The sequence below is a fragment of the Choloepus didactylus genome, chromosome 12, assembly GCF_015220235.1.
Source record: "Choloepus didactylus isolate mChoDid1 chromosome 12, mChoDid1.pri, whole genome shotgun sequence".
Lineage (NCBI taxonomy): Eukaryota > Metazoa > Chordata > Mammalia > Pilosa > Megalonychidae > Choloepus > Choloepus didactylus.
Genome location: NC_051318.1, coordinates 15,004,514 through 15,029,559, shown reverse-complemented (window position 1 = coordinate 15,029,559; position 25,046 = coordinate 15,004,514). Strand labels below are relative to the sequence as shown.

The following is a 25,046-nucleotide window of genomic DNA, read 5'->3' as shown; positions in this document are numbered from 1 at the left end:
CGTAGAGTAGGATAGCCATGTTGGCATTGCCTCAGGACTGGGGAGAAGAGAAAGATTCCAGATGCTCAGGGAGTCATGCCCATTCTCCCTTGGAAGCAGCTGGAATGCCTGAGTGCTGATCTAAGCTGGTTGCTGCACCCCAGAAGTGTGGGCCTGGCTCAGGGTTGAAGCCAGATGGACCCCAGGCCCGTGGAGTGTAGCACTGCTCCAAGGGCCTGTGCTGAGCTGTGAGGTCCAGAGAAGAAACCAAAATCAGGATTTCAAAGGAGTCTGGTGTACTGGAGAATGCAGACACATCACAGCAGGATGGAAATGGAGAGAAAGAGAAAAGGCATATAAGGTGCAAGAGGGAAGCACAACCTCATTGAATTGTCCTCTAGGGAAAGCCGATGTGTCTCCATCACTTGAGAAAGCTTCAGAAAATCCACTTGCACAGGAGACATTAGCTGGACCTTGTGTAACAAGCCAGTGGAGAAAACAATTATAGATGGCAAAGAGGAGATAATAAATGGGAATAATTGTTTGTACAAAGAAGAGATGGAAGGAAAAGGGAAGAGGAGTCAGGAGAGGAAAACTAGATTTGGTTCAGGCCCTCAGGTGTGTCAGAGATAAACTGTGGCATTTAAAAATTCTGTTACAGTTTATTTCAGTCAACAAGTGGTTCACGAATCAGGCAGCACCAAACCTAAAGTGACAATTCTGGAGGATACATCCCTTTGCTCCATTTTCACCATTTTGTCTTCTGGAAAGTTCTTTCTGGGAAAAGGGTCTCTCCCAGCAGCGCCCAATACAGGTGACCATTTTACTTGAACAGGTGGAATAGCTTCTGTTTCGGTTTACTAAAGCTGCCATTATGCAAAATACCAGAAATGGATTGGCTTTTATAAAGGGGATTTATTAGGTTACAAATTTACAGTTCTAAGGCCATAAAAATGTCCACACAAAGGCATCAACAAGAGGATACCTTCACTGAAGAATGGCTGATAGTGTCCAGAACACCACTGTCAGCTGGGAAGGCACGTGGCTGGCATCTGCTGGCCCTTTGCTCCTGGGTTCTGGTTTCAAAACGGCTTTCTCCAAAATGTCTCTGGGCTTCTGTCTCTCTTAGTTTCTCTCTCCCAGCTTTGTGCACCCTTGGTTGTTCTCCCACAGCATTTATCTCTAAGCATCTGGGGGTCCTCTCTTAATGTCTCTGGGGCAAACTCTGGGCTTCATTTCATAGCTTAGCATCTCCAAATGTCTCTCTGTCTGCATCTCCAAGCATCTGGGTCTGTGTCGGCCCCTGAGCTCTCTTAAGGACTCCAGTAAACTAATCAAGACCCACCTTGAATGGGGAAAGTCACACCTCCGTGGAAATAATCTAATCAAAAGTTATCACCCACTGTTGGGTGGGTCACATCTCCATGGAAACAATCTAATCAAAAGATCTGCTCCCACAAGACTGCATTAAAAAAACACCGTCTTTCCTGGGGTATGTAACAGTTCCCAACCAGCACAGCTTCCAAGGAAGAAGATGGTGACTAGCGGTTGTTTGTCCACAGTAGATGGGGGAGGAGGGAAGGAGAGCAGCCTTACTCAGCTGCCTGGAAGTCAGAGAAGAGATAGCCAGAAAGGAGAGTTTTTATCTAAGTAAGACAAGCTAATATCTCAAAACCACAAAAATGAAAATTGATGATTTCATTCTTGCCTCCATTTTGGTAGCTGTCTTAGTTTGCCAGAGCTGCTATGACAAATACCACACAACGGGTTGGCTTAGACAACAGGAATTTATTGTCTCTGTTTTAAGAATAGAAGTCCAACCTCAAGGTACAGGCAGGGCTGGCTTTCTCCCGGAGTCCGTCTGTCCCAGCAGTCCTCTGTCACATGGCCGTCTCTCTCTCCCTGTGTCAGTTCCTCCGGTTTCTGCTGACTTCTGGCTTCTTCTAAATACATCTGAAATTCACCTGCTTACAAGGATGGATCAGGGTGGATTAACGCCCACCCTAATTCAATTTCACGCCACTTAAATAAACCTTCGAGGACCCTATTCTCAAACGGGTTCACATCCACACTCTCACTCACGCAGACACATTCAAAGAAACTATTTACAAATGGGGTCACCCCTACAGGACCAGAGGTTGGGTTTCATCCTTTGTGGGGAACACTATCAATCTCCAACAGTGATGAACTGCTAGCTTCAACTGTAACCAGAGCACAGATTAGACAAACAAGTTAGCAGAGCTCCAACTGTAACCAGAGCACAGATTAGACAAACAAGTTAGCAGAGCTCCACGCAGCACCTCCTGCGGGGCAAGGCAGAGCCCAGGAGAACCTGCAGCAAGAAGGGAACTCCCCCGGGCTTCCAGCCGCCATGGCTCCGGGCCCCAGAGCGCTCACTCGGGTTCATCTTTCCAGCTGCTGCTGAGCTCCATTTTGTTCTCAGATGGCACCTAACTCTGTGTTTTGCTTGAGCAGCCACTGCCCTCTTGGTCATGTTGTTGTATTTCTGCCCCCTCCTCCTACCTTTCTGGCTGACAGGGTTCCCGGAAGCTTAAGTCATTGTATCAGGCAGAGGCAGGTAGAGTCTTATTCTTGGAAAGAAGCTGCAGAACAGTACAAGCCACAGCCCTCGGAGCCGGGGGAGGTGGGAGGGTACGGGTTGTAAGGAAGGGAGCATGGAGGAAAGGGTCAGCCCCCGCGTTCTGGCGGATGATTCATGTCAGAGAGTCGTCTGTCTCCCTGGGGCTGGCTCCCTCACTGCACCTGTGGGCCTCGTGGTTTCCTTCCTTTCCTGTTGAGAGCTTCATACCAGACTAGTCTCCAGAAACTTTCTCTCAAGGCTCTTCATCCTCTCTCTCTGTTGCCATCCCTGCCTCCTCCCAACTTTTCTTGGAAGGCAGAACCAACGTGGCCTTCCATTTGGAGAGGTGAGAAGGGCGAGGAGCACAGATGTTCTCTCAGGGGCTTCCACTCCCCTGGCTAGTGATGAAGACATTGATAGCTGCCACTGATTCTGCAACCCAAAGCAAAGTACGATTAGTCATTTTACAATTAGCCAGTTGGTCAGAAGTCTTGAACTCTTGGTCTCTCTTCTTTCTCTTCTGTCACAGATGAAGGGAAATGGAAAAAAGTCCCCTCAGCCTGCAAACTGCAGGAGTTAATTCAAACACAGTTAACCTGACATGAAAAATAGCCAGATTTCATTATTAAGAGTTTTAGGTTATTTGAATATTCCTACTTGGGCTATGATAAAGTTTGATAGGAGGGGAAATGATCTATTTTAGCAGCTACACTTTCTGTCATTCAGCAGACCTGGAAGACTGAAAGAGGAATTCTGGAGTAACTACCCCTCCTTGAATCCACCATTCTTCACCTTCACTTGGGAGGGACAGGGGAAAAACAGGTGGATATTTCAGATCTCGAGTGGGAGCTGAGGTATATTGTTGGGAAAATACAATTAAAAACAAAATCTCCCAAATCCAGCAAACCTCTCCCCAAATTTAAAAGAGAAAGAAAAACAGTTTTGTTATTGAATAAGCATTAGGCCAGAATGCCATGCATCACAGACGACCTACAAAGAGATTGCAAAGAAAGAAAGAGAGCTCAGGCTTTTCATGTGGCTAAGGGGATGCTACCATTGAATACACATTCTCTAGACATGTGGGAGGTAGGTTTTCAGTTTGGAGCCAGGAGCCCCCCTGGTAGTTATTGCTAATCTTTCCCCAGGAAACTGGGAGATAGGAGAGAAGGCTTCCTTGGCTACATTTCAAAAGGACAAAGAGAGGACTCACAATCACAGGTTTTCTAAAGCAAATACTAAGATGGGAGAGAGGAGGAAGTCGCTGCCCTTATGTTCAACAGGAGAATCAAGCCCTTTATTATTATTATTTTTGAATTTGCATTTGTCCTCACAAGATCATCCGGCACACTTTGTAGCTTTTGAGGTAGTTACAGTTATTTCCCAGAACTTCACACTTAGGCTTCATTGCTTGATGTAGAAGTAATGCTTGAAATTCCTGGAGGTGGCACACACACACACAGAGAATAACGATAATGCTGATGATTAATGATGTTCATTACCTCTTCCTACGTATCAAGCACATAGGCTATTTCATTTAATCCTCACAACGAATACATGAGGTAAGTAACACTATTACTTCTAAATTTTTAAAATGAAAAAAACCCAGCCTTAGAAACTTCTATAAGTTCACACAAGCTCGTCAGTGGTAGGACGGGATCGTGAACCCATGGGTCCATCCCAGGCCTCTCCCCCTCCCCAGGCAAGCTTCCTCCCCATTGTCAACCCTATAGAGCCAGGACCTGCAGCGGGGTGGGAGGGGGCAGCCCAGCCCACCTTCCCCCCACCAGAAAGTGAGCCAGAGCCCCGGGGGCTCCTGCACCCAGGGCTTCAGGGGACACCCTGGTCACCCAGGCATAGGCCCTTGAAAAGCTTTACAGTCCACTAGGATATCAACAGAGATGACTATAATTCAAGCTGGAAAACCTGTTAGTCATAAGAAGGGCAGTTTAGAGCTGAGACAGGAGAGGGCACTTCTCGCTGAGGGGAATTGGGGAAGGTTTTGTGAAAAGAGGAGTGTTTGAACTGAATCTTATAGGAAAGGTAGGGCTTGGATATGTAAGGATGGGGGGTGGGGTTTGAAGGAAGAATTGGGGAGACTAGTCCCAAACCACAAAAGAGTGAGAGTAGAAGTAGAGAGAAAGCCAAGGAGAACCATGAGTCTTAAAAAATCTTTTTTTCCCCCCAAAGTGCGGACTATTTCCATGTTGTGCTCTGAACACACCGCCATTCAGAGCAGTTCCTGAATCCATCCAGAGAAGCTCCCGATTTCAGGGCAACGTGACTCAACTTCCCCACCCTGTAGGTAAGCCCTATAATAAAAGCTCATGTCTTAGAACGTGTCTGGTGCTTTCTTTAGTCCTTTGGCTACAAAAGCCCTCTTGGGCTGTGACAACAGGCAAGGATGACTATTCAAAGCAATATGCAATAGAGAAGAGCGGCCAGAAACCTACTGTGTTAGAGAGACTAGAAAGGTGTCACATTAGGAGAGAGAGTGGGCTCAGCTCCCCCAAACCATCTCTTTGAGAGGCAGCTTCATGTTTATCACAAGCATCCTTTCCTTACATGGCTTCTGTTTGGATTTAGAATGAAATCCACAGTGCTGGCTGGGAGCTGATAGTGCAGAAGGAACAGCGTTAGGAGCTCGGCTCTCGGACTTTCCTGTACAGGGTCTACCCCTGTAAACCACGAGGCCAAGGGCACAGCTCTCTGCAATTGGGTCTCCTCCAGGGTAAAATGGGCATTAAAATAGTACATATGCCATAGGATTACTGTGATGATTAAATAAGCTAATACACGTAAAGTGCTGAGATTAGTGCTCTACATAGCTGTGTTCAATACATTTCAGCTTTGATGATGATGATGATGATCATGACGATGATTATTATTATTAATACAAAGGCCTGCCTGGTCTAGCTTCTCCCAGCTCTTCTGCCCCATGTTACCTCCCAAATTCCCCTCAGTAGTTGGCCTTCTTTCTATTTCTTGCAAATGTCACAGAACATGACATAGGGACATGCTGGGATTACTTTCTGTGCTATAGTTTTCTGAAACTCTTTCTTAATACCATTTATAGACTTTTTCTACCTTATTCACAATCCAAAGAAGACTAATATTGTGAACCACTCAAGGATTCAAAGGAGGCCTTGTATATTTACTTCTGAGGAATTAATTAGCAGATCTCATGAAGACTCAGGCAGGACGATTCATACACACACTGGAACAGGAAAGTGCTCTCTACAAGGACGTAAGTCCTAAGGAATGCTGATATTTCCCCATGAGTAGTAGTTTTACAATAAACTTATCTTCTGCATCTTTTTAGAAAAACCCTAATATGTAAGTTTTAATCTCTCACAGAGCAATGGAATTATGGATGATTACTCACAAAATTGCTGTATTTTCTTTGTGGTTCTTGCTGAAAAGGGAAGGAATGTAGCAGACACCCACGGCCTCTGTCAGCACAAACATCCTGACCCTATACTTCTCAACGGGAATGTCTTCTATCCAGAAGTATAAGTCCAAGCGTGGTTATTATGTCCTGGAACAGGTGACCATTATGCAAGAAACAGTGTAGTGTATTTTAGAAGATCAGCTGCAACGGTCAAGGGAGTGGAAGTATTTATTAAGGAAGGAAAAATGTCAGCTATGAAACTGTGTGTTGAAAAAGACACTGACTCCTCCATTGACAAAAATGCCTTCCACTTCCCCTGCCTGTGCTGATACTTGGCACTCAGCCTCAGTCAACATAGATGGTTGGTTGGCAATCTAAAAGAATTGCCTTCCTTGGAAAATGCTCCTCTAAATCTTGTGTCCTCGGACCCCTTTCTATGACACTATGAAATAATATTTTTAACACTTAGTATTTGAAAGAGTTTCATGAACTAAAATTTGTCCCATCCCTCTCCCACATCCCTTTCTCCACACCAAGAGGGATCAAAAACCATTCATTCATTCCTTCACCAGAGAAGAAGTGATATAATGGCAGCTTTCCACCAACTAGTCCATATTCCCCAAAGCATCCTTAAAGTTATTGTTTTCATTTCCTCCCTACAGAGACCCTCTCTCTCCACTTCAATGTGAGCCCCTCCACCCGGTCCTCCCTGCTGGGGACCAGGTGGGCAGTGTGCCTCTGAACTGCTTCCTTGGTCTGAGATGCTCAGCGGTTCTCCCAACCGTTTGACTCCTGGATAGAAGTCATTCTTGATGCTGAACATATGCATATCACTTAGGAACATGGTTTCATCCATCCATTCAGATTTATTAAACTTCATAAAGATTGAAGAATTAAAACAATTTTGAAATGTGAGCCCTGCATAAACCACCTGTGTCATCTTCCTGCATTCATCAGCTCCTCCCTTAGACAGTCAGAAAAAGCCGAGTCCTGACTTTCAAATTAAGGAGTCTCAACATTATTGCCTTTGAGAAAATCTTGGAGTGAAAACTGAAAGCAAATTGGTGAAAATAATTTATATGTTGGAAAAAGGTAGTAACATAAAAGGGAATGTAGATGCATTTTCAAATTACATTGATTATTCATTTGACTTATCCTTACATACAATACACTGTTAATAATAATGGAGAAGCTGAAGTCAAGAGATGAGCTTTATAGTTTTTGTTGGGAATTGGATGGTGGGAGGCAGTTTATACTCAATATTGGGGGTTTCTGGGTGGTTGGCATTTTATGATCAGAGTGCTCTTTTTCATTTCATTATTGGCATTCATTATTTGATCATCTCACTGCAGAATCAGTGGTAGGTTACCCTGGATAAAGTGACAGGACATAATTTGGGATGATAAATAGTATGGAAAGTAAATTTTCAGCTATGTGTACACAATAGTCTTGGAGTTGATTTAATTTATGCACAGCTCTGACCCATTCCAAAATCTTCTTGGGGCAATATCTATTTTGCCTACTACCAGTCCCAAGAGGATACATGAGGAATAACTTCGGGAAGGGGAAGGTTGGGTCTTTATTGTCTGCTCACCTTCTCCCTGAGGGGAGCCCCACACCCCTGGATGGTTAATGGGTTAAGAAATTACAGTCTGCAGAGCTATACAGCAGTGAAAACAAAGGTGCCTTACTACAGGTTTGCACATGCGTGAATCTCAAATATACTGTTGCCAATCCAACCTACATGAGATTAAAACTTCAAACATCAATATAAGCGGTATCCATTTCAAGTCTGTGCATAGGCTTTTAGCACAGGGAATCACTATTTCACTCATAACTTTTTATTTAGTTCTGACCATGGAACAGTATTTTGCATATCTGTATTTTGCAGTATTTTGCATATCATATTTAATGTTTTTTGTTGGTAATGTGTATGCAGATGTATAATATATTTTCATATATTTGTGCATCTATAACATTGTATTAAAGTTATAAATTAAATTAAATATAAAATTTGGAATAACATCTAAAACATTAATATAATAGTTGATATATAATGTAAAAATAAATATTTTTGCAAATATTTTGCTTTTGCAAAAAAGCATGGAATGACTTTACATTCATATTAGAAATAATTTATATTCTACCTCAATCCAAAATTGCTTGAATTGCATCATATCCAATAATGCCTTTGTTAGTTTACTACTACTAATATAGTATATGAATAGTTTACTACAACTAATATAGCATATGAAGAGCTGATTACATAGTGAAGATTTGAATCTTAACTACTTTTTTTTAATTCTGAGATTTTTCTCAAAAGCTAGTTGTTAACATTAAAGCCACTTCTTGCCTCCCAAGAGAAATTTATATCTAGCACAGTAGCCCGCTTAACTCAGGCTCACTAAGACACACGCCACTGTCTCTTCCTTGTGTTAATGATTTGCCTTGTCAATCTCCAGCAGTGAAATTGTTACTGGTATCAGAAAAGCTAAGCTTAGCTTGACATTTCTACTGCTGAAACATCAAAATGAATTAACTCAATCTTTTCCCTGAGTTATTTGCTATTGGCACCTCCCCTACACACACACATATACACACAATACACATTTATAGACCAGTGTGGGGAAAATGCCACAAACAGAATGATCTAAAACTAGACAAATAGGGTTTCAAATGACCATGCAAATGTTGCAGTTTTTAAAATGGAACTAACAGCCTCAGGGAGCTACAGCTACCCACACACCTCTGGCCTCAGTCCACAGGGAGAATCAATAGAACAAATGGCAGCGATGTTCTCTGTTTGCCCCATGTTCAGAAATAGGAAAATATTTCGCTGTACCACTTCTGGGAACATCAGAAGCAAAAGTTCCAACGGTGACCCAGTAACTTTGATTCTCTTAACAATACTGTACATAATTGTTACTGGGAGGGCAGGGCTGTACAGATTCCTAAGTACATGGCCAAGAACAAGGGAACGCAGAGCAGAATAAAACAGGACACTATCTCCTCAGCGAGTACAGTCAGTACCTGGGCTGCCAAAGGAGTGACAAGTGTGCTGAGCTACTGATTCTCTGTCTCAAGAAGCCAGTCAAGGCTCGGGGCAGTCTTCTTCCACTGAGATTCTGGAAGGATTGGTGAACTGGGGAAACCTCCCTGGTGTCTTATTCTTGTAGTGAAGCCCCGTAGGGAGGGATTGACGGATCCCAAAGCTCAACACAATCGCCCCATCTGACTCTGCTTCAAGTTACTTTGGCCAATTTTGTGTTCTCCCATCCATCTAACAGCTGGCAGAATTTTAGAGTTCATAAGCTCAGGATGCTTGCATTCAAAAACCATCACTAGGTTCCCCACCCCCTCCCCCAAAGTATATTACTCTCTCCTCTCTATACGGAATAGAGGTCTAGTGTGACATTTATCCACTATGTAATTCATTTCTTAATATCCCAGTTTTTTTCACTACTCCATGAACTCCCTGTCTGCAAGCCTAACTTAGGGTTTGGTATATATTTGTCATTCATATATTCATCCAACACATTTTTTAATTATGTCACAGGCATGGTGCTAGGGTGAGCTATTGAAAGAATGAATGAATCAATGGATGGATAAATAAATGTCAATCTCAGATCTCATCTAATATAATTGCCTCACTATACAAAGGAAGAAACTGCAACACTGCTATTTTTGAAGCTCATACCTCAAGCATGCACCTCACCCTTCCTTGCCATGGAAGTTAGCTGAGCCCCTCGTCAATTCCTCTCAGCTATGGAAGACTTTGGCTCCTGGCTCACTATCTGCTGCTTCAGCTCTAGCCCCACCATCATCCTGGGTGAATTTCATGTCCACATGAATGACTCATCCTGACCTCTCAGCCCCTTGATCTCCCCACACCCAAAGATCTTCTCCTTTATCCGACCATTCTTCCTACCCTAGGCCTCATCTTCTCCCAAAATCTACATCCAAAATCTTCAGAGTAAGCATCGTGCTGACTCTCCTTCCAGCTTACCTGCTCAGTTATCATCACCATTCCTTGTCCACACTGAAACCTCTCCATTACTGACTCCTTTACTCTCTCCAAGCCATCCATCTGCTCCTTTCTTCATTTTCCTCCTTAACCATGGACAATCATTTCAAATAACATCCTTGGCAATATTTGAAACTCCTACCCCTCTATCTTTTCATTCTACTCACTTAGATGAATTCAACTCAGCTTTATCTGCAGCTGAGCTCTCCGAGGAAACTTCACAAGTTGGGACTGAGCAGGTGATCCATGACTACCAGCTTCAACAAGGACATCAACCTGCTCAGTAATCCTCCTACCATTCTCTGTTTAGCTCATTCTCCCACTTGCTTTGGTGACCACTTCACACTCTCGCCACACTCCTCAAACTTTCAACCCTCACCCCCAACTTCCCTTCACTCAGAAGATGGCCTTATATCCTACGTCTCAGAGAAAACAGATACGATCAGACAGAAACCCCATTAACTTGCCATTGCCATGCCTATAAACCTATGTACAGCCATACTTACCTCCCCTTATCCTGTTAGAGCCACAGCCACGTGACTGTACATTATTCATTTTCCCTCTTTGTTCTTGTATATGTGACTACTTCCCCTCAACCATAACTTTCCCATCAACATCAAAGCATACCAAACCCTCTCCCATTTTTAAAAGGCTCTCTCCCTCCTACAGCCCCACATGCCTCTCTGGCTACCGAACTACCCCTTTACTCCCCTTAACAGCAGAAGCAAGACATAGCTTGCTTCCATTACCTCCCTTCTTACTCATTCTTCAGTTAGGTTATTCTGTCACCCCAAAACAACTCAGGCAAAGGTCACTGACAATGCCTACGTTGCAAAATTCAATGGGTTTATTTTAGTCCTCAAATTACTTCAAAAAACTTGACCTTTCAGCAGCATTTTGAAACTCGTGATTGTCCGCCTCCCTCAAAGTTCCCATTCTTTGAATTCTGCGTGTCAGGCTCCATTTTCCTCTTGCCTCTTCTCTCCTTTCTTGGCTCATCTCTTCTACTTGGCCATTCAGTGATGAGTTTTTTAAAGCTCAAGGCCCTCTTCTCTTCTCCCTCTACAAGGTCTCCCTAGGGATTTCACCCAGGCTCACAGTGTCAGACCATCCATCCCCAAATGTGTATCTCTAATCCAGAGCTCTCTCACAAACTCCAGATTCATGATTTTAACTGCTTACATGATATCTTCAGGTGGCTGTCAAAAAGACAGTACATATTCACCATATCCAAAACATTCCTATGTTCTTTTGTACTATTTGCCACCAAATTTGACAAAATGAAACAAAAAGAAATCCAAGGTTTCCTACCTCAATAATTGATATCCCCAGATGCCAGAATCAAGGTGGGAATTCTTAAGATCTCTAACTCCATCACCACCTTTGCCCATATCCTAAACAAATCCAAGTCCTTGGAAATTCCTCTTGAATCATTCACTATTTCTCTCAAATAATTTCTCCTTTTACTGACAACTCCACGTAAAGAAGCCATCCTTCCTTGCCTGGAAGAGAATGATCAGCAGTTTAGGAGATAGGATAGCTGAAAAAGTCTCAACCTTTCCCTGCATTTCTCCAGTCTCATCTTGCTTCTCTCTCACTCTTTCTTGTTCACCGTATGCCAGTCACACTGCTCTTCAATTTCCCTGAACAAAATAAAATCCATTTTGCCCACAAGGCATTTGCATTTACTGTTGCCTCCATCTGGAATCCTTCCCAGGCCTCTCCCTACCATCATCCTCTCATGTCACACAACTCGGTCCTCTGTATGATTTAGTTCTCAGTTTCAATGTCACCTTCCAGAAAGGTCTTCCTGACCCTTGCTATCTAGGGTGGCTCCTTCTCAAGTAGCCTCTATCTCAGCTGTTATTTATTTCCTTTATGGATCTTATCACGTTAGCATATATTTTACGTGTTTGCTATATATTTGATCTTTGGTCTGTCTCCCCCACTAGAATGCAAGTTTCAAGAAGGCAAGGAGTGCCTCTGACTTGCTTATCATTACATGTGCAGCCTCAGCTCCCACCACACTCTTCCGTTCAGTTCTTCTCACCCAGCATCACAGAAGGACCTTGGCACATGCTGCTCCCTTGGCTCCAAATCCTTCTTCCATCACCATATGTGCCTGGTTAAACTCCTGCTCGTGCTTCAGATATGCTGACACCTTCCTTAGTGAAGGCATCCCTGGCCCGCAGACCAGGTCAGGCCCCTGCTGCGCCTTCTCATGGCACCGCAGCCCTCTCCACAGCACTACCACTGCTAAAACGCTGCATTTGATTTTGTGATCATTTGGTCAATGGCTACCTCTCCCACTAGACTGTAAGCCCACCAAGGCAAGAATCACATCGACTTTTGATCACCATCACCATTGTAGTCCAGGGACTAGCACAGTGTGAACACAGAGCAGCTGCTTAAAAGTATGTGTGCAAAGTTACACAGCTAATCAGAGGCCAACCTGGGGCAAGAACCAAGTTTCCTAACTCACTGTGTGAGTGTGTGTGTGCACGCACACGTACAAAGTATAATTGTGTAGTTTCCTAGGGCTGCATGACAAGTAACACAAATTGAGTGGCTTAAAACAATGGAAATTTATTTTCTCACAGTTCTGGAAGCCGGAAGTCTGAAATCAAGGTGTCAGCAGGGCCATCCTCCCTCTGAATGCCCAACAGGGAAATCTTTCCGTGACTCTTCTAGCTCCCAGCAGTTGCTAACAATCCTTGGCATTCCTTGGCTTGGAGACACTTCACTCCAATCTTAGCCTCCATCTTCATGTTGTCATCTCCCTCTGTGTGTGTGTGTGTCTTCAAATCTCTCTCTTATAAGCACACACCAGTCACTGGATTTAGGGCCCACCCTAATTCAGACCCTATTTCCACATAAGGTCAAATTCACAAGTACCAGGGATTAGGCCTTGGCCATACTTTTGGGGGGCTACTATTCAACCCACAACAAAACATACATTAAAAATGTGTAAATACATATGACCAATTCAAAGAACAACAAAAAAAGAATTTTCATTTCCACCCAGATTCAACAATAAAATATCACTATTTGCTTAGAAGCCTCCTGTATGCCCTTCCCCAATAGTACGTCCCTTCCTATTCCCAGAGGTAACCGCCATGTAGAATTTTGTATTAACCACGTTCTTTCTTCTTGTTATATCTGTCTCTAAATAATACAGTAGAGAATTGAGCATGTCTTAACTCTATATAATTTACAACCATACTGCATATATTCTTCTATGAATTGTGGGTATTTCTTTTTTGCCTAACATTATGTTTTGAGTTTCATTCATACTGATATGTGGAGCTGTAGATCATTTCTGCTGCTGTATAGTCATTCTATTTTTTTTTTCTTTTTTAGGCTTTTATAAAACGGATTTATTAGGTTACAAATTTACAGTTTTAAGGCCATAAAAGTGTCTGAACTAAGGTGGCAACAAGAGGATACCTTCACTGAAGGAATGGCCGACAGCATTTGGAACACCCGTCAGTTGGGAAGGCACATGGCTGGCATCTGCTGGGCCTTTGCTCCCAGGTTGTGTTGCATTGAGCTTCTGATTCTAGTGGCTTTCTCTCTAAGCATCTGTGGGTCTTCTTTCAGCTTAGCATCTCCAAAAGTCTTTCTGTCTGCATTTCCAAGCATCTGGGTCTGTGTTGGCTCCTAGCTTCTCCTGGGGGCAAACTCTGGATTAGGTATGTTAGCGTCTCTCCAAAGTGTCTCTCTCAGCTTTTCTGAGCTCCTTCTCTTCCTGAGCTCTCTTAAAGGACTCCAGTAAACTAATCAAGACCCACCCTGAATGGGCGGGGTCATGTCTCCATGGAAGTAATCTAATCAAAAGGGCTCACCCCACAAGATTGGATTAAAAGATCGTGGCTCTTCTGGGTCCATAACAGCTTCAAACAAGCACATAGTGGTATGGTCTTGGGGGTTTTGTTCTGTGACTGTTCTGATGACAGGTTTGGGCAGAGTTTGGTGTGGTTTGCCATCTCTTGCCATCTGCAGTGCATCTCAAGGATGCTTTGGTGATACAGCTTTCAGAGGGGCTTCCTCGCACCCTGGCCAAGAGGTCTCCCACATTAAGTCTCGGCATTCACCCGTTTTAGCTCTGGAATTCTACACTGGCTACCAACTCCATTAAAGGCTGCATTAACATTTTTTAAAATGTAGACATTAAGACCATCAATTCTCTATGTTGTGTTTTATTGCTGAAGAAAGGAAAACAACTTATTTTCAAAACATGTATAGTGATTGGAATAATTTAAACATTGAAACATTTGGAATGAATTTATAACATTTCCAAATTAGCAACTTTTTACATTGATCTTCCTTGCTAATTACAACAAATCGGATATTTTATCTGCTTTGCCTCAGAAGCATTTAATAATAATTTTCACCACAGAATGCCACAAGCATGGAGTTTCATTTCTACATATCAAAAAGACCTATCAGACTCTCGATTTCACACCCTCTGACCACCTTCCTATTTTACGGACCTTGAGAAGACTCTTCCATTTGACTGTGAACTTTTTTCATCTACTGGTCCTTCTCATCCTTCTTGGAAATGTTTTATTTAAAGCCCAGCAGTCTCATTATGGTTGATTTATTACTTGGATAAGAGCTGTATTTATTTCTAGGTAATTGAAGATCTGATCATTTGCAGATTGAGGTGAACATGTAACATGGGGTCTCAGAGTATTCAAAAGTTACTTTGCCAGAAGAGTCATTCTATAATTCACACGTCAGAGGCAAACAGGTTCTGGTTCATGTAAATCACAGCTTGCAAAGTTCAGTTTTTAACTCCCCAAATACACCGTCTGCTTCCTTCTCCATAGATCCACCTTAGCCAAGGTTTAACTAATTATTTTAAAAATCCAGATTTAGATTATTTTAAGTATTCATTATACTTTTAATGTTTAAAACTGTTTAAGTTTTTGCATACTGAGATATCCCATCAATCAAACTAACTGGAAGGAAAGAGAAGGCTGGATTAATAGAATTCTTTTCATAAATGTATGGCAGTGAGTCATAATTTGAAGCACTGTGTGTATACCTGTTCTATGTAAAAAAGTTCTTAAAGTTTTTACTCTAGGTAATTGCTGCACAATTAGTAAGCTGAATAAACACTTTCATGTGTACTGCAAAGATCCTGAATTCCAAATTAACAGACACAGAAGTGATAAGGTTTTATGATGCCAGAATTTAGTATACACTTCCTTTCCTCTGAATTTGAAATTATATAATTAAAACTTCATTTTTATAGGTCCTTATCTGAAACATTATGTGGTTGGAAGAACTTTTCTTGTGCTCCTGACTGGCTACGAAGGATCTTATCCATCTTCCTAAGTTATGTCTGGACAAACTAGTTTTTTTATTTCTGGTAACAAAATAAGATAAAAATCTAACTTTTATCCCCCTGCAGAATATAAGAGAGTCCCAAGAGCTATGAACTGATCATTGGCTTATAGCACCAGGAGCAGTGCTTTGTCTTTAGTAGTGATCCGAGAGGCAATGTTTTCTGGCATTTCACTTTTTAGTTTATTATAATACACACAACACAAGAGTGTTCAGCAGTACGCTTGGACCACTGCTGGGCAAAGAGACTCATACCTGAAAATCTCGTACTAAAAACTTGGATCCAGAGACTGCACTACTGTATAATGTTAGGTGTGATTTCTCTCTCAGCGGTTACAAGACTGGTGAGTTTCCTGAGTTAATCCCAGGGCATCTTCCAACAGGGACAGAAGGGCCCCGGGAATAAGGAACGTTGGCTTGCAGAGGCCTGCACTCAGAGAGCAGAAGAGGGGGGTCTCTGTGTTTGTGTCGGCCCTTTCTTGCTCTGCCTAAGCTTCTCACTTCGTGGTGGCAGGAAACTTGAAGTCGAGACCCTGCAGTTCAAATCTTGTTGTGCTCCCTCCTCCGTAACCAAGCTGTTTGTGATAAGAGCATGTGATTTGCTTTTCTATCTTTAGTCTTTGTGTACATTGCAGGCACTTAAATTGATTTTTATAAATAATATGTTCCAACATTTGAAGGAACAAACAATATTATTGTCAAATTTTGCTGGAGATGAAAGAATGCATTACTATGGACAGAAACAGATTTTAAAATTGTTTTACCACTTGTGCATGTTATTTCTTGAAGCTGGTAGTTGGAACTTCCATTTGTCTCACTGAAAAGCCCAGTCTGTGTGAATACTCTTCTGTGGGGTTGATTACTTGAGGAATTAGTTTGGTGGAAGTTACGGTTTCTTATTCCATGTGGCTTTGAAAATTGAAGGCATTTTTATTTAGACGAGCATGGAAATGGTTGTCAGAAATTTTTTTTAATATATCGCTTTAAGGTGACCACATCTCATCACTACATCTTCATCACTTTTCTGGGTCTTAAAGCCTTCTGTTCTTTAAACGAAATAACCCACATCTTAATTCTTTTCTCTAAATTGCTTGAATGTGGCAAAACCCATGATGTGGACTAAAGTGCTTTCTGCTTTCTTAACCGGGGCTTGGAATGTGACTAGGCTATGCGGTAACCAGGGAGATGACTGTCGTCGTGTCCTCCCCACCCCACCACGTAAATTACTGCGTGTATGTTTTGCAGAGTCAGACGTGAGTCAGAGGAACCCCTGCTTCTCCTGTGTTGGGAGCAAATAGCCTGTGTTCTTCTGCCACCGCCACGACTGTTTGTCTAGCTGGGGGTTCCCAGACCCTCACACATCTCTTGTAGAGGAGGGGTGAGGGTTTTGGAAGAGAAGTCGTGATTCAACCAAAGTGAATTTAAAAAGGCTTCTCCTTGTTTTAATTTTTGTCCTGTGTGTCCGGGATTTAGAAGAATTCTGCTTTAAGTTTTGCATCAATCATTTGACAGACGTCACCCAGACTGCGGCGTTTTGGCAAATGGATGGCCCTCTGCTGAAGGGGTTCATTGCTAAAGCCGGTAAATGTGGAGACTTTAAGAACTGAAGCCCGAGGCTGTGAGTTTTGTGCCCAGGGCCTTGGTGGTGATGTGCCTGATCAGTGCTCTGTGTTCTCATTCTCCCCGTGTCCAAAACAGCCATGGATGACGTCTGGCCACAGGCGATGCTGACCCCCTTCTTAATGTGTAAGCAGTTTGCGACTTTTCGAGGCATAAGTTGATTTGCTGTAGATCCTGACCCCACCTGGCCACAGTTGTTACAGCCCCAAGCAAACACCTCTCCATCAACTGCCAGAGCCATCGAATGACAAGAGCCACGTGCTACTTCCACCACTTGCTTGATCAAGAGATTGGTGCTGGGTTGGTTGTCTCATTCCCAAGCTGGCTCTACCCATTGTGGCCCCCGGCATCCACAACTCCATCCTCAGTGCTGAGAAGAACACGTGGTCCACTCCCATAACTAACGCTTTTAATCTTCTTCCCACATAAGGCTTCCAGCTTTTTGGGTACAAGTGTACTCTGATTATCTTCAGTTCCCAAACAGTTACTATAGTTCAGTCCAAATACAAAGACCTCATCATTGTCAGTAACATATGGTGCTTTGTTGGCGGAGGTGCCAAAGACAAACACTTTCCGAATTGAGGCAATTTCTTGAGGGGAGAGCAGCGTGAAGACTGGCCACTTTCCTACATCCACCATGACTCTGGTTGCAAGCAATTCCTATAAATAAGGTGACGTCTCAGAGAACACAGAGTTCCTGGATGGTCACCCCAGATGGAACTAAAGGGGTCCTGGAACAGAGGCCTGGCCAAGCTCAGCACGCTCCCGGGGTTAAGGTCCCTACTGGCAAGAGAGTGCCCAGAGGAGGCCTCCAGGTCACGGAGGAGCAGGAAGCAGCTGAGACCCCGAGAGGCCACCGAGCGCATGCTGGTCCCGGGCGGGTGGGATGAGGATGCCAAAGGCCGGAGGCGAGGGCTGCGCGGAGTGGGCGGCACCACGGGCAGCGACACCCTTGGCAGGGAGGGGATGCCTAGCGCCCACTGCCCCGGTCCCAGCACCTACCAGTTACCTGGGAGGCCTGCCTCGGGCACACACAGTGCCACCCTAGCCCAGAGCACAGCTGCCTCTATTTTGAGAGTATATCACAATTTCTCCATCACTTCACTTGTGCATAGACATTTGGGGTGTTTCCAGTTTGTGGCCGTTTGAAACAAGGCTGCCATGAGCATGCATACACTCCATCTCCTGGAAGAGTGTTTCTCTGAAGGTATATACGTCAGAGTAGAATTGCCAGGGTCTATGTCATGCACATATTCATCTTTGTTGGTACATCTGACATCTGTTATGTGACACCTCAGATCTTCTCAGGCTCACCTGTCTCTAGGAAACTGGTTACAAACCTTGCCTTGCTTCTCCTATGATGGTTAATTTTATGTGTCACTTGTATGACAGTTGGGTTCATGTTGTCAACTTGGCCAGGTGATGGTGCCCAGTTGCCTGGTCAAGCAAACACTGGCCTAACTGCTACTGCAAGGACATTTCGTGGCTGGTTTATTAAATCATCAATCAACTGATTGCATCTATGGCTGATTACATCAATGAAGGGAGTGTCTTCCGCAATGAGAGAATTCAATCAATCAGATTTAATCCAATCAGTTGAAGCCTTTTAATGGAGAAGACAAAGAACTTTCACTTCTTCAGCCAGCCAGCCTCTCCTGGGGAGTTCATCGAAGACCTTCATGGGAGTTGCCAGCTTGAGGCTTGCCCTATGGAATTTGGACTTGTGCTTCCTGCCATACAGAATTTGGATTTGTGTATCTCCACCACTGTGTGAAATACTTTTATAAACCTCACATTTACAGATATCTCCTGTTGGTTCTGTTTCCCTAGAGAACCATGACTAATATACCTTGGTTCTACTATAGTGTCCAGCTATTTGGTCGAACACTGGGATAGACATTGATGTGGAGATGGGATTAGCATATACTATCAGTTAACTTTAAATAAGGGAGATTACCCTTGATAACTGGGGAGAGGAGGAGGCTCATCCAAACAGTTGGAGGCCTTAAAGGCAAAGAACTGAGGGTACCAGAGAGGAGAGGGAATTCTGCATCAAGAATATACTCTCTTCTCCTCTCTCAGTTTCCAGCCTGCAAAACTGACTACAGATCTCAGACTCGTCAGCCCTTACAATCACATGAGCCCGTTCCGTATAATAAGCCTCTTAATATATCTATATATGCATATACACTGTTGGTTGAGTCTCTGGAGAAAAATGTCCCTTCAGCAATCACCTCTGTGTGAACTTTGCCCAGCTGCCACCAATGGGGCCAATTTCATGCCATCTCTGCCACAGCTGCTGCTAGCAGCTCTTTCCCCGTCAGTCTCAGGTGATTGCTGGCTGGAGAATATGGCTTCCCATCTGCTGGAGGGGCCAGACGAAACCTGAAAGTACAGAGAAGTCCACTCCCAACAGGACAAGCTTGGATCAACAAGGGGCAGGAGGTAGGAGGGAACCTGTTTTCGTCATTCCTGCTTCCTGGGACTGTGCTTCCCAGAAAAGTGTTAGCAAGGAAACTTTTGGCCCAAGTTTTGTTTTATCAAGAATTGAGGCTAAAATTATAAGTAATCCCAAGATATTTTCCACTGTGATTGTACCAATTTTCTAATTCCACCAGCAGTGAATGGAAGATCAGTTTTTCTACATCATTTTCAACACTTGGTATCACCCAACCTTTCAATTTTCTGCCAATTTGGTAGGAATGAAATGTCATCTTTTTTGTGGTTTTAATTTGCATTTCAGTAATTATAAGTTTGAGCACATTTTTTAAATGTTTATAGAACAACTCATTTGTTGAATATATTCTTCTACTACACTGTACTATCTGTCTTTCAGGCTTGTCAGACTGACCATATAACATCACACAAATCAGATGTTTGGCCTATGAATATTAACAAGAACAAAGAAGCTTCAGATTTGCTTTGTGTCACTACCTAAGCAGGAATAAGTCTGCTAAAGAAACTAAAAAGAGGAATTCTAGAAGTTAAGATGGTGGCATAGAGAAGAATGGAGCTAGTTAGTCCCCCTGAAACAATTAATAAACAACAGGAACAACAAGTAAATAACCTGGAATAATTTCAGGGAGATAAATGTGACCGTCCACTCATCATATACCATCCTGAATTGGGAGAAATGCCCGAGATCACAGCATAAAATCTGTAAGTGAAAACTGTGGACTCGAGCCGAGAGCCCCTCCTTCATGGAAGCCTGGCGGTGCTAGAGAGCAGCACTCTCTAAACAAGTGAATATACCTCAGCCCAGCTCCAACTGGGGTTTTAATGTTAACTGCTCAGTACAGACTGCGAATCCCCAACAAGCAGACAGAGGCTTTTGGAGACGACTGGCCTTGGAGAGTCAGGGGACATATCTGTCTTAGGACAGGAAGCCCAAAGGATCAGGTGCTATCTCTGGCCGACAGGAGAATCTTGGGGCTTTTTGTTCCTTTCTGTCTCTCTCAACGTGGGCGACTCAGTGGAGAAAGCCTCAAATGTTTCCAGCTCACAGTGCTCTGCAGTGGAGAAAGTCTCAGCCATTTTAAACTCGCAGCACTCTGACCCAGACAAGGATGGAGATAGCAGAGTCAGAGAAACAAAGAATCTATTTATATGTAAATGGCCTCTCTTTAGGGGGCATATTTTCCCAAGAGGAAAGAAGAGGGGCCCAGCTCTACTACCTGTCTTCCATTCAGGGCCAGACCCCAGAGCCTGGGGGAGGAGAGCCATGTGGCCACACCCCCTTACACCAGTCTGTAGTGACAGGCTGACAGGCACCACCTGCTGGGCAGAAAAGCACAGGGTGTGTCAATCCTCTAAGACACACCATCAGGGAAACCAGATACTGAATATTTCTTCCTTCTGGGACCTGAGCCTGCTCTCGTCTGGGAAAACCTAATTGGGGTGGTCAAGGAGGCCAGATGCCTAAACAACATAAAACTACAATCTACACTAAGAAAAATGAAGTTATGGCCCAGTCAAAGGAACAAACTTACACTTCAACTGACATACAGGAATTTAAACAACTAATGCTAAATCAATTCAAAAGTTTAGAGAAGATATGCCAAAAGAGATAAAGGCTATAAAGAAAGCACTGGGTGTACATAAGGCAGAAATAGAAAGTTCAAAAAAGCAACTGGCAGGAACTATGGAAATGAGAGGCAAAACACAAGAGACGACAGATACAACAGAAACATACAACAGCAGATCCCAAGAGGCAGAAGAAAACACTCAGGAACTGGAGAACAAGTCACCTGAAAGCCTACACACAAAAGAACAGATAAAGAAAAGAATGGAAAAATAAAAGCAACGTCTCCAGGAACTTAAGGACAAAACCAAATACAAGAATGTATGTATCACTGGTGTTCCAGAAGGAGAAGAGAAGGGAAAAGGGGCAGAAGCAATAATAATAATCAATGAAAATTTCCCATTGCTTATGAAAGACATAAAATTACAGATCCAAGAAGCGCAGCATACTCCAAACAGAATAGATCTGAATAGGCCTACGCCAAGACTCTTAATAATCAGATTATCAAATGTCAAAGACAAAGAGAGAATCCTGAAAGCAGCAAGAGAAAAGTGATCCATCACATACAAAGGTAGCTTGATAAGGCTATGTGTGGATTTCTCAGCAGAAACCATGGAGGCAAGAAGGAAGTGGGGTGATATATTTAAGATACTGAAAGAGAAAAACCGCCAAACAAGAATCCTGTATCTGGCAAAACTGTCCTTCAAATGTGAGGGAGAGTTCAAAATATTCTCTGACAAACAGACAATGAGAGAGTTTAGTATTTCATGCCCTAAAGGAAACACTAAAGGGAACATTACAGACTGATAGAAAAAGACAGGAGTGAGAGGTTTGGAACACAATTTTGGGTGATGGTAGCACAGCAATGTAAGTACACCGAACAAAGATAACTATGAATATGGTTGAAAGACGAAGGTTGGGAGCATGTGGGACACCAGAAGAAAACAGGAAAAATAAAGACTGGGACTGTATAACTCAGTGAAACCTAGTGTTCACCAATTGTGATAAAATGTACAAATATGTTTCTTCATGAGGGAGAGCAAATGAATGTCAACCTTGCAAGGTGTTAAAAATAGGGAGGTATTGGGGGAAAAATACAATCAACATAACTAGAGACTATAATTCATAGAGTAACTGTATTATGTTTCCTTTAACATAACAAAGGCAATATACCAAGGTAAATGCAGATAAGAGGGGGGCACAGTGGAGGGGTGTGAGATTCTTGGCATTGGTGGTGTTGTCTGACTCTATTCTACTTTGATCTAAGGTTAGCTTTCCTTTTGCTGCTTCCTAGCTGTCATGTTTTTGTTTGTTTGCTTGTTTCTCCTTCTTGTTTCTTTTTCTTTTGCCTCTCTACCTTCTTTGACTCTTCCTCCTGTTTTGTGGAAGAAATGTAGATGTTCTTACATAGACAGTGGTGAGGGTGGTGAACACATAAATATGTGACTATACAGGGAACCATCGATTGTTTACTTAGGATAAATGTATGGCATGTGAACAAAATCATCTTAAAAAAATGGGCTGATGATGAAAACTTGAGGGCAATATACTGAGTAAAATAAGCCAGACACATAAGGACAAATATTGCAGGGTCTCACTGATAGGAACTAATTATAATATGTAAACTCATAGACATGAAATATAAGTTACCAGGATATAGAATGAGGCTAAAGAATGGGGAGCATTGCTTAGTATGAGCAGAACTTTCAACTAGGATGAACTTAAATATTTGAAAATGAACAGAGGTGATGGTAGCACATTGTGAGAATAGCTAACAGTGATGAATGGTGCATGAATGTGGTGGAAAGGGGACACTCAGAGTCATTTTTGTCACCAGAAAGAAAGTTGGAGGTTGAAAGACAGGAATGTATAAAAACAGTAAACCTTGTGGTGGACAATGTCCGAGATTAACTGTACAAATATTAGAAATCTTTCATGAACTAGAACAAATGTATGACTCTACAACTAGAAGTTATTAATAGAGGGATATATAGGAAAATATACCTATTGCAAACTATATACTACAGTTAGTAGTATTTCAACCTTCTTTCATAAACAGTAACAAATGTACTACACCAATACTACGAGTCAACAATGGAGGGGGGTTGGTTAGGGATATGGGAGGATGTGAGTTTCCTTTTTTTTTTTTCTCCTTTGTCTTTATTTCTTTTCTAGAATAATGAAAATATTCTAAAAATTGAACAAAAAATTAATTGTGGTGATGAATGCACAGCTGTATGATGGTACTGGGGGCAACTGATTGTACACTTTGGATTTTGGATAATTGTATGGTATGTGAACAATCACAGTAAAAAAAATATAATTTTAAGAAATAATTCTAAGGAAAAAAAAAACAGAGGATTTCTGATTCTAGCCCAAACTGGATTTACTGTCTCACCTGAAACATCTAACAAAGCAAAAGATATGAAACAACATTTTTCAAACATTGGACATTGGACAACATTGGTGGTGACCCCTGAGAATCAGGAAGAAACTGAGTGAGCCCTCACATTGCCCCAGCTTACTGCTTGGAGGGAGTTTCCAGGCTGCAGAGATGCCGGAGATCCTCCTGCGTTGAGACAGAGGTGAGAACAGGAAGAAGAAGTCCTATACATTCAAAAACCCAAAATGCTGCTGAGAGAAATTAAAATGAGAGATGCACAGTGTTTGTGGTTCAGAAGATTCAATATTGGTAATTTGTCAATTCTCCCAAGTTGATCAATAGATCCTATACAATACCAATAAATATCAATGGACTTTTTGTAGAAATTCAGAAGCTGAGTTTCTAAAATACATGGAAATACAAAGTACCTAGAATAGCTAAATCAACTTTGAAAAATGGAAGAAAATTGGAGGCTTTATTATACCTGATTTCAAGGCTTTTTATAAAGTTATAGTTATCAAGGCAGTCTGGTATTGGTGTAAAGATAGAAAAGTAGGTCAATGAAACAGAAAGGAGATTTAGAAATAGACCCATACATATAGGATCAATTGATTTTCAACAAAGATGCAAAGGCAATTCAATGGAAAAATTACCGACGTTCCAAAAATTAGTTCTCAAATAAGTGGGCATTCATATGTAAAAAATTGAATCTTGGTCCAAATCTCACACCAGATACAAAAATTAGCTGAGGCTGAATCATAAAACTAAGCATAAAAACCTAAAGCCTAAAGTTTCTACAAGAACACATAGAAGAAAATCATTGTGACCTTGGATTAGGCAAAGATTTCTTAGATACAACAACAAAAGCATGATCTATGAAAGAAAAATATTGAAAAATTGGACTTCATCAAAATTCATAACTTCAGCAACTAAAAGAATAAAAAAATCTAGAAATAAATTTAACCGAGAATGTAAAGGACTTATACATGGAAAACTATAAAACATTACTAAAAGACATCAAAGAAGACCTAAATAAATGAAAGAACAGCCTGTGTTCACAGATTGGAAGACTAAATATTGTTAAGATGTCAATTCTACCCAAAGTGATTTAAAGATTCAATGCAATCCAAATCAAAACTCCAATAGCCTTCTTTGTAAAAATGGAAAAGCCAATCATCCAATTTATAAGGAAGGGTAGAAACTGGGGAACTCATACTTTCTGATTTTAAAATTTATTACAAAGTGACAGTAATCAAAACAGTATGGCATCAGCACAAGGACAAACATAAAGACCAATACAATCGAATAAGAGCTCAGAAATAAACCCTAAGTCTACTCAATGGGGAAAGAAAGGTCTCTTCAAACTAGTGCTGGGAAAACTGGATATCCATAAGCAAAAAACTGAAGGTAGACCCCCTTCTTCACACCATATACAAAATGTAACTCAAAACAGATCAAAAACCTAAATATAAGAACCAAAACTATAAAACTATTAAAAGAAAACACAGGTAAGCATCTTCAGAATCTTGTGTTAGACAACGATTTCTTAAACTTGACACGAAAAGCACAAGCAACAACAACAAAATACAGATCAATGGGACTTCATCAAAATTTAAAATTTTTGTGCATCAAAGGACTTCTTCATGAAAATAAAAAGACAACTTACATAATGGAAGAAAATATTTGGAAACTACATAT

The 25,046-nt window shown here is 42.1% G+C and overlaps 2 protein-coding genes across 2 annotated transcripts in view; both read right to left on the bottom strand.

The window, feature by feature from the left end:
- The window catches only part of SPATA13 (spermatogenesis associated 13), a 397,052-nt gene that overhangs the window by 342,566 nt on the left and 29,440 nt on the right, over positions 1 to 25,046 (bottom strand). The window lies entirely within an intron of this gene.
- Positions 16,826 to 17,950, bottom strand: LOC119506773 (RCC1 and BTB domain-containing protein 1-like). The gene is given in 2 exon segments (XM_037799893.1): positions 16,826 to 17,244; positions 17,247 to 17,950. Coding segments are annotated over 2 exon segments (756 nt in total). The 5' UTR covers positions 17,584 to 17,950.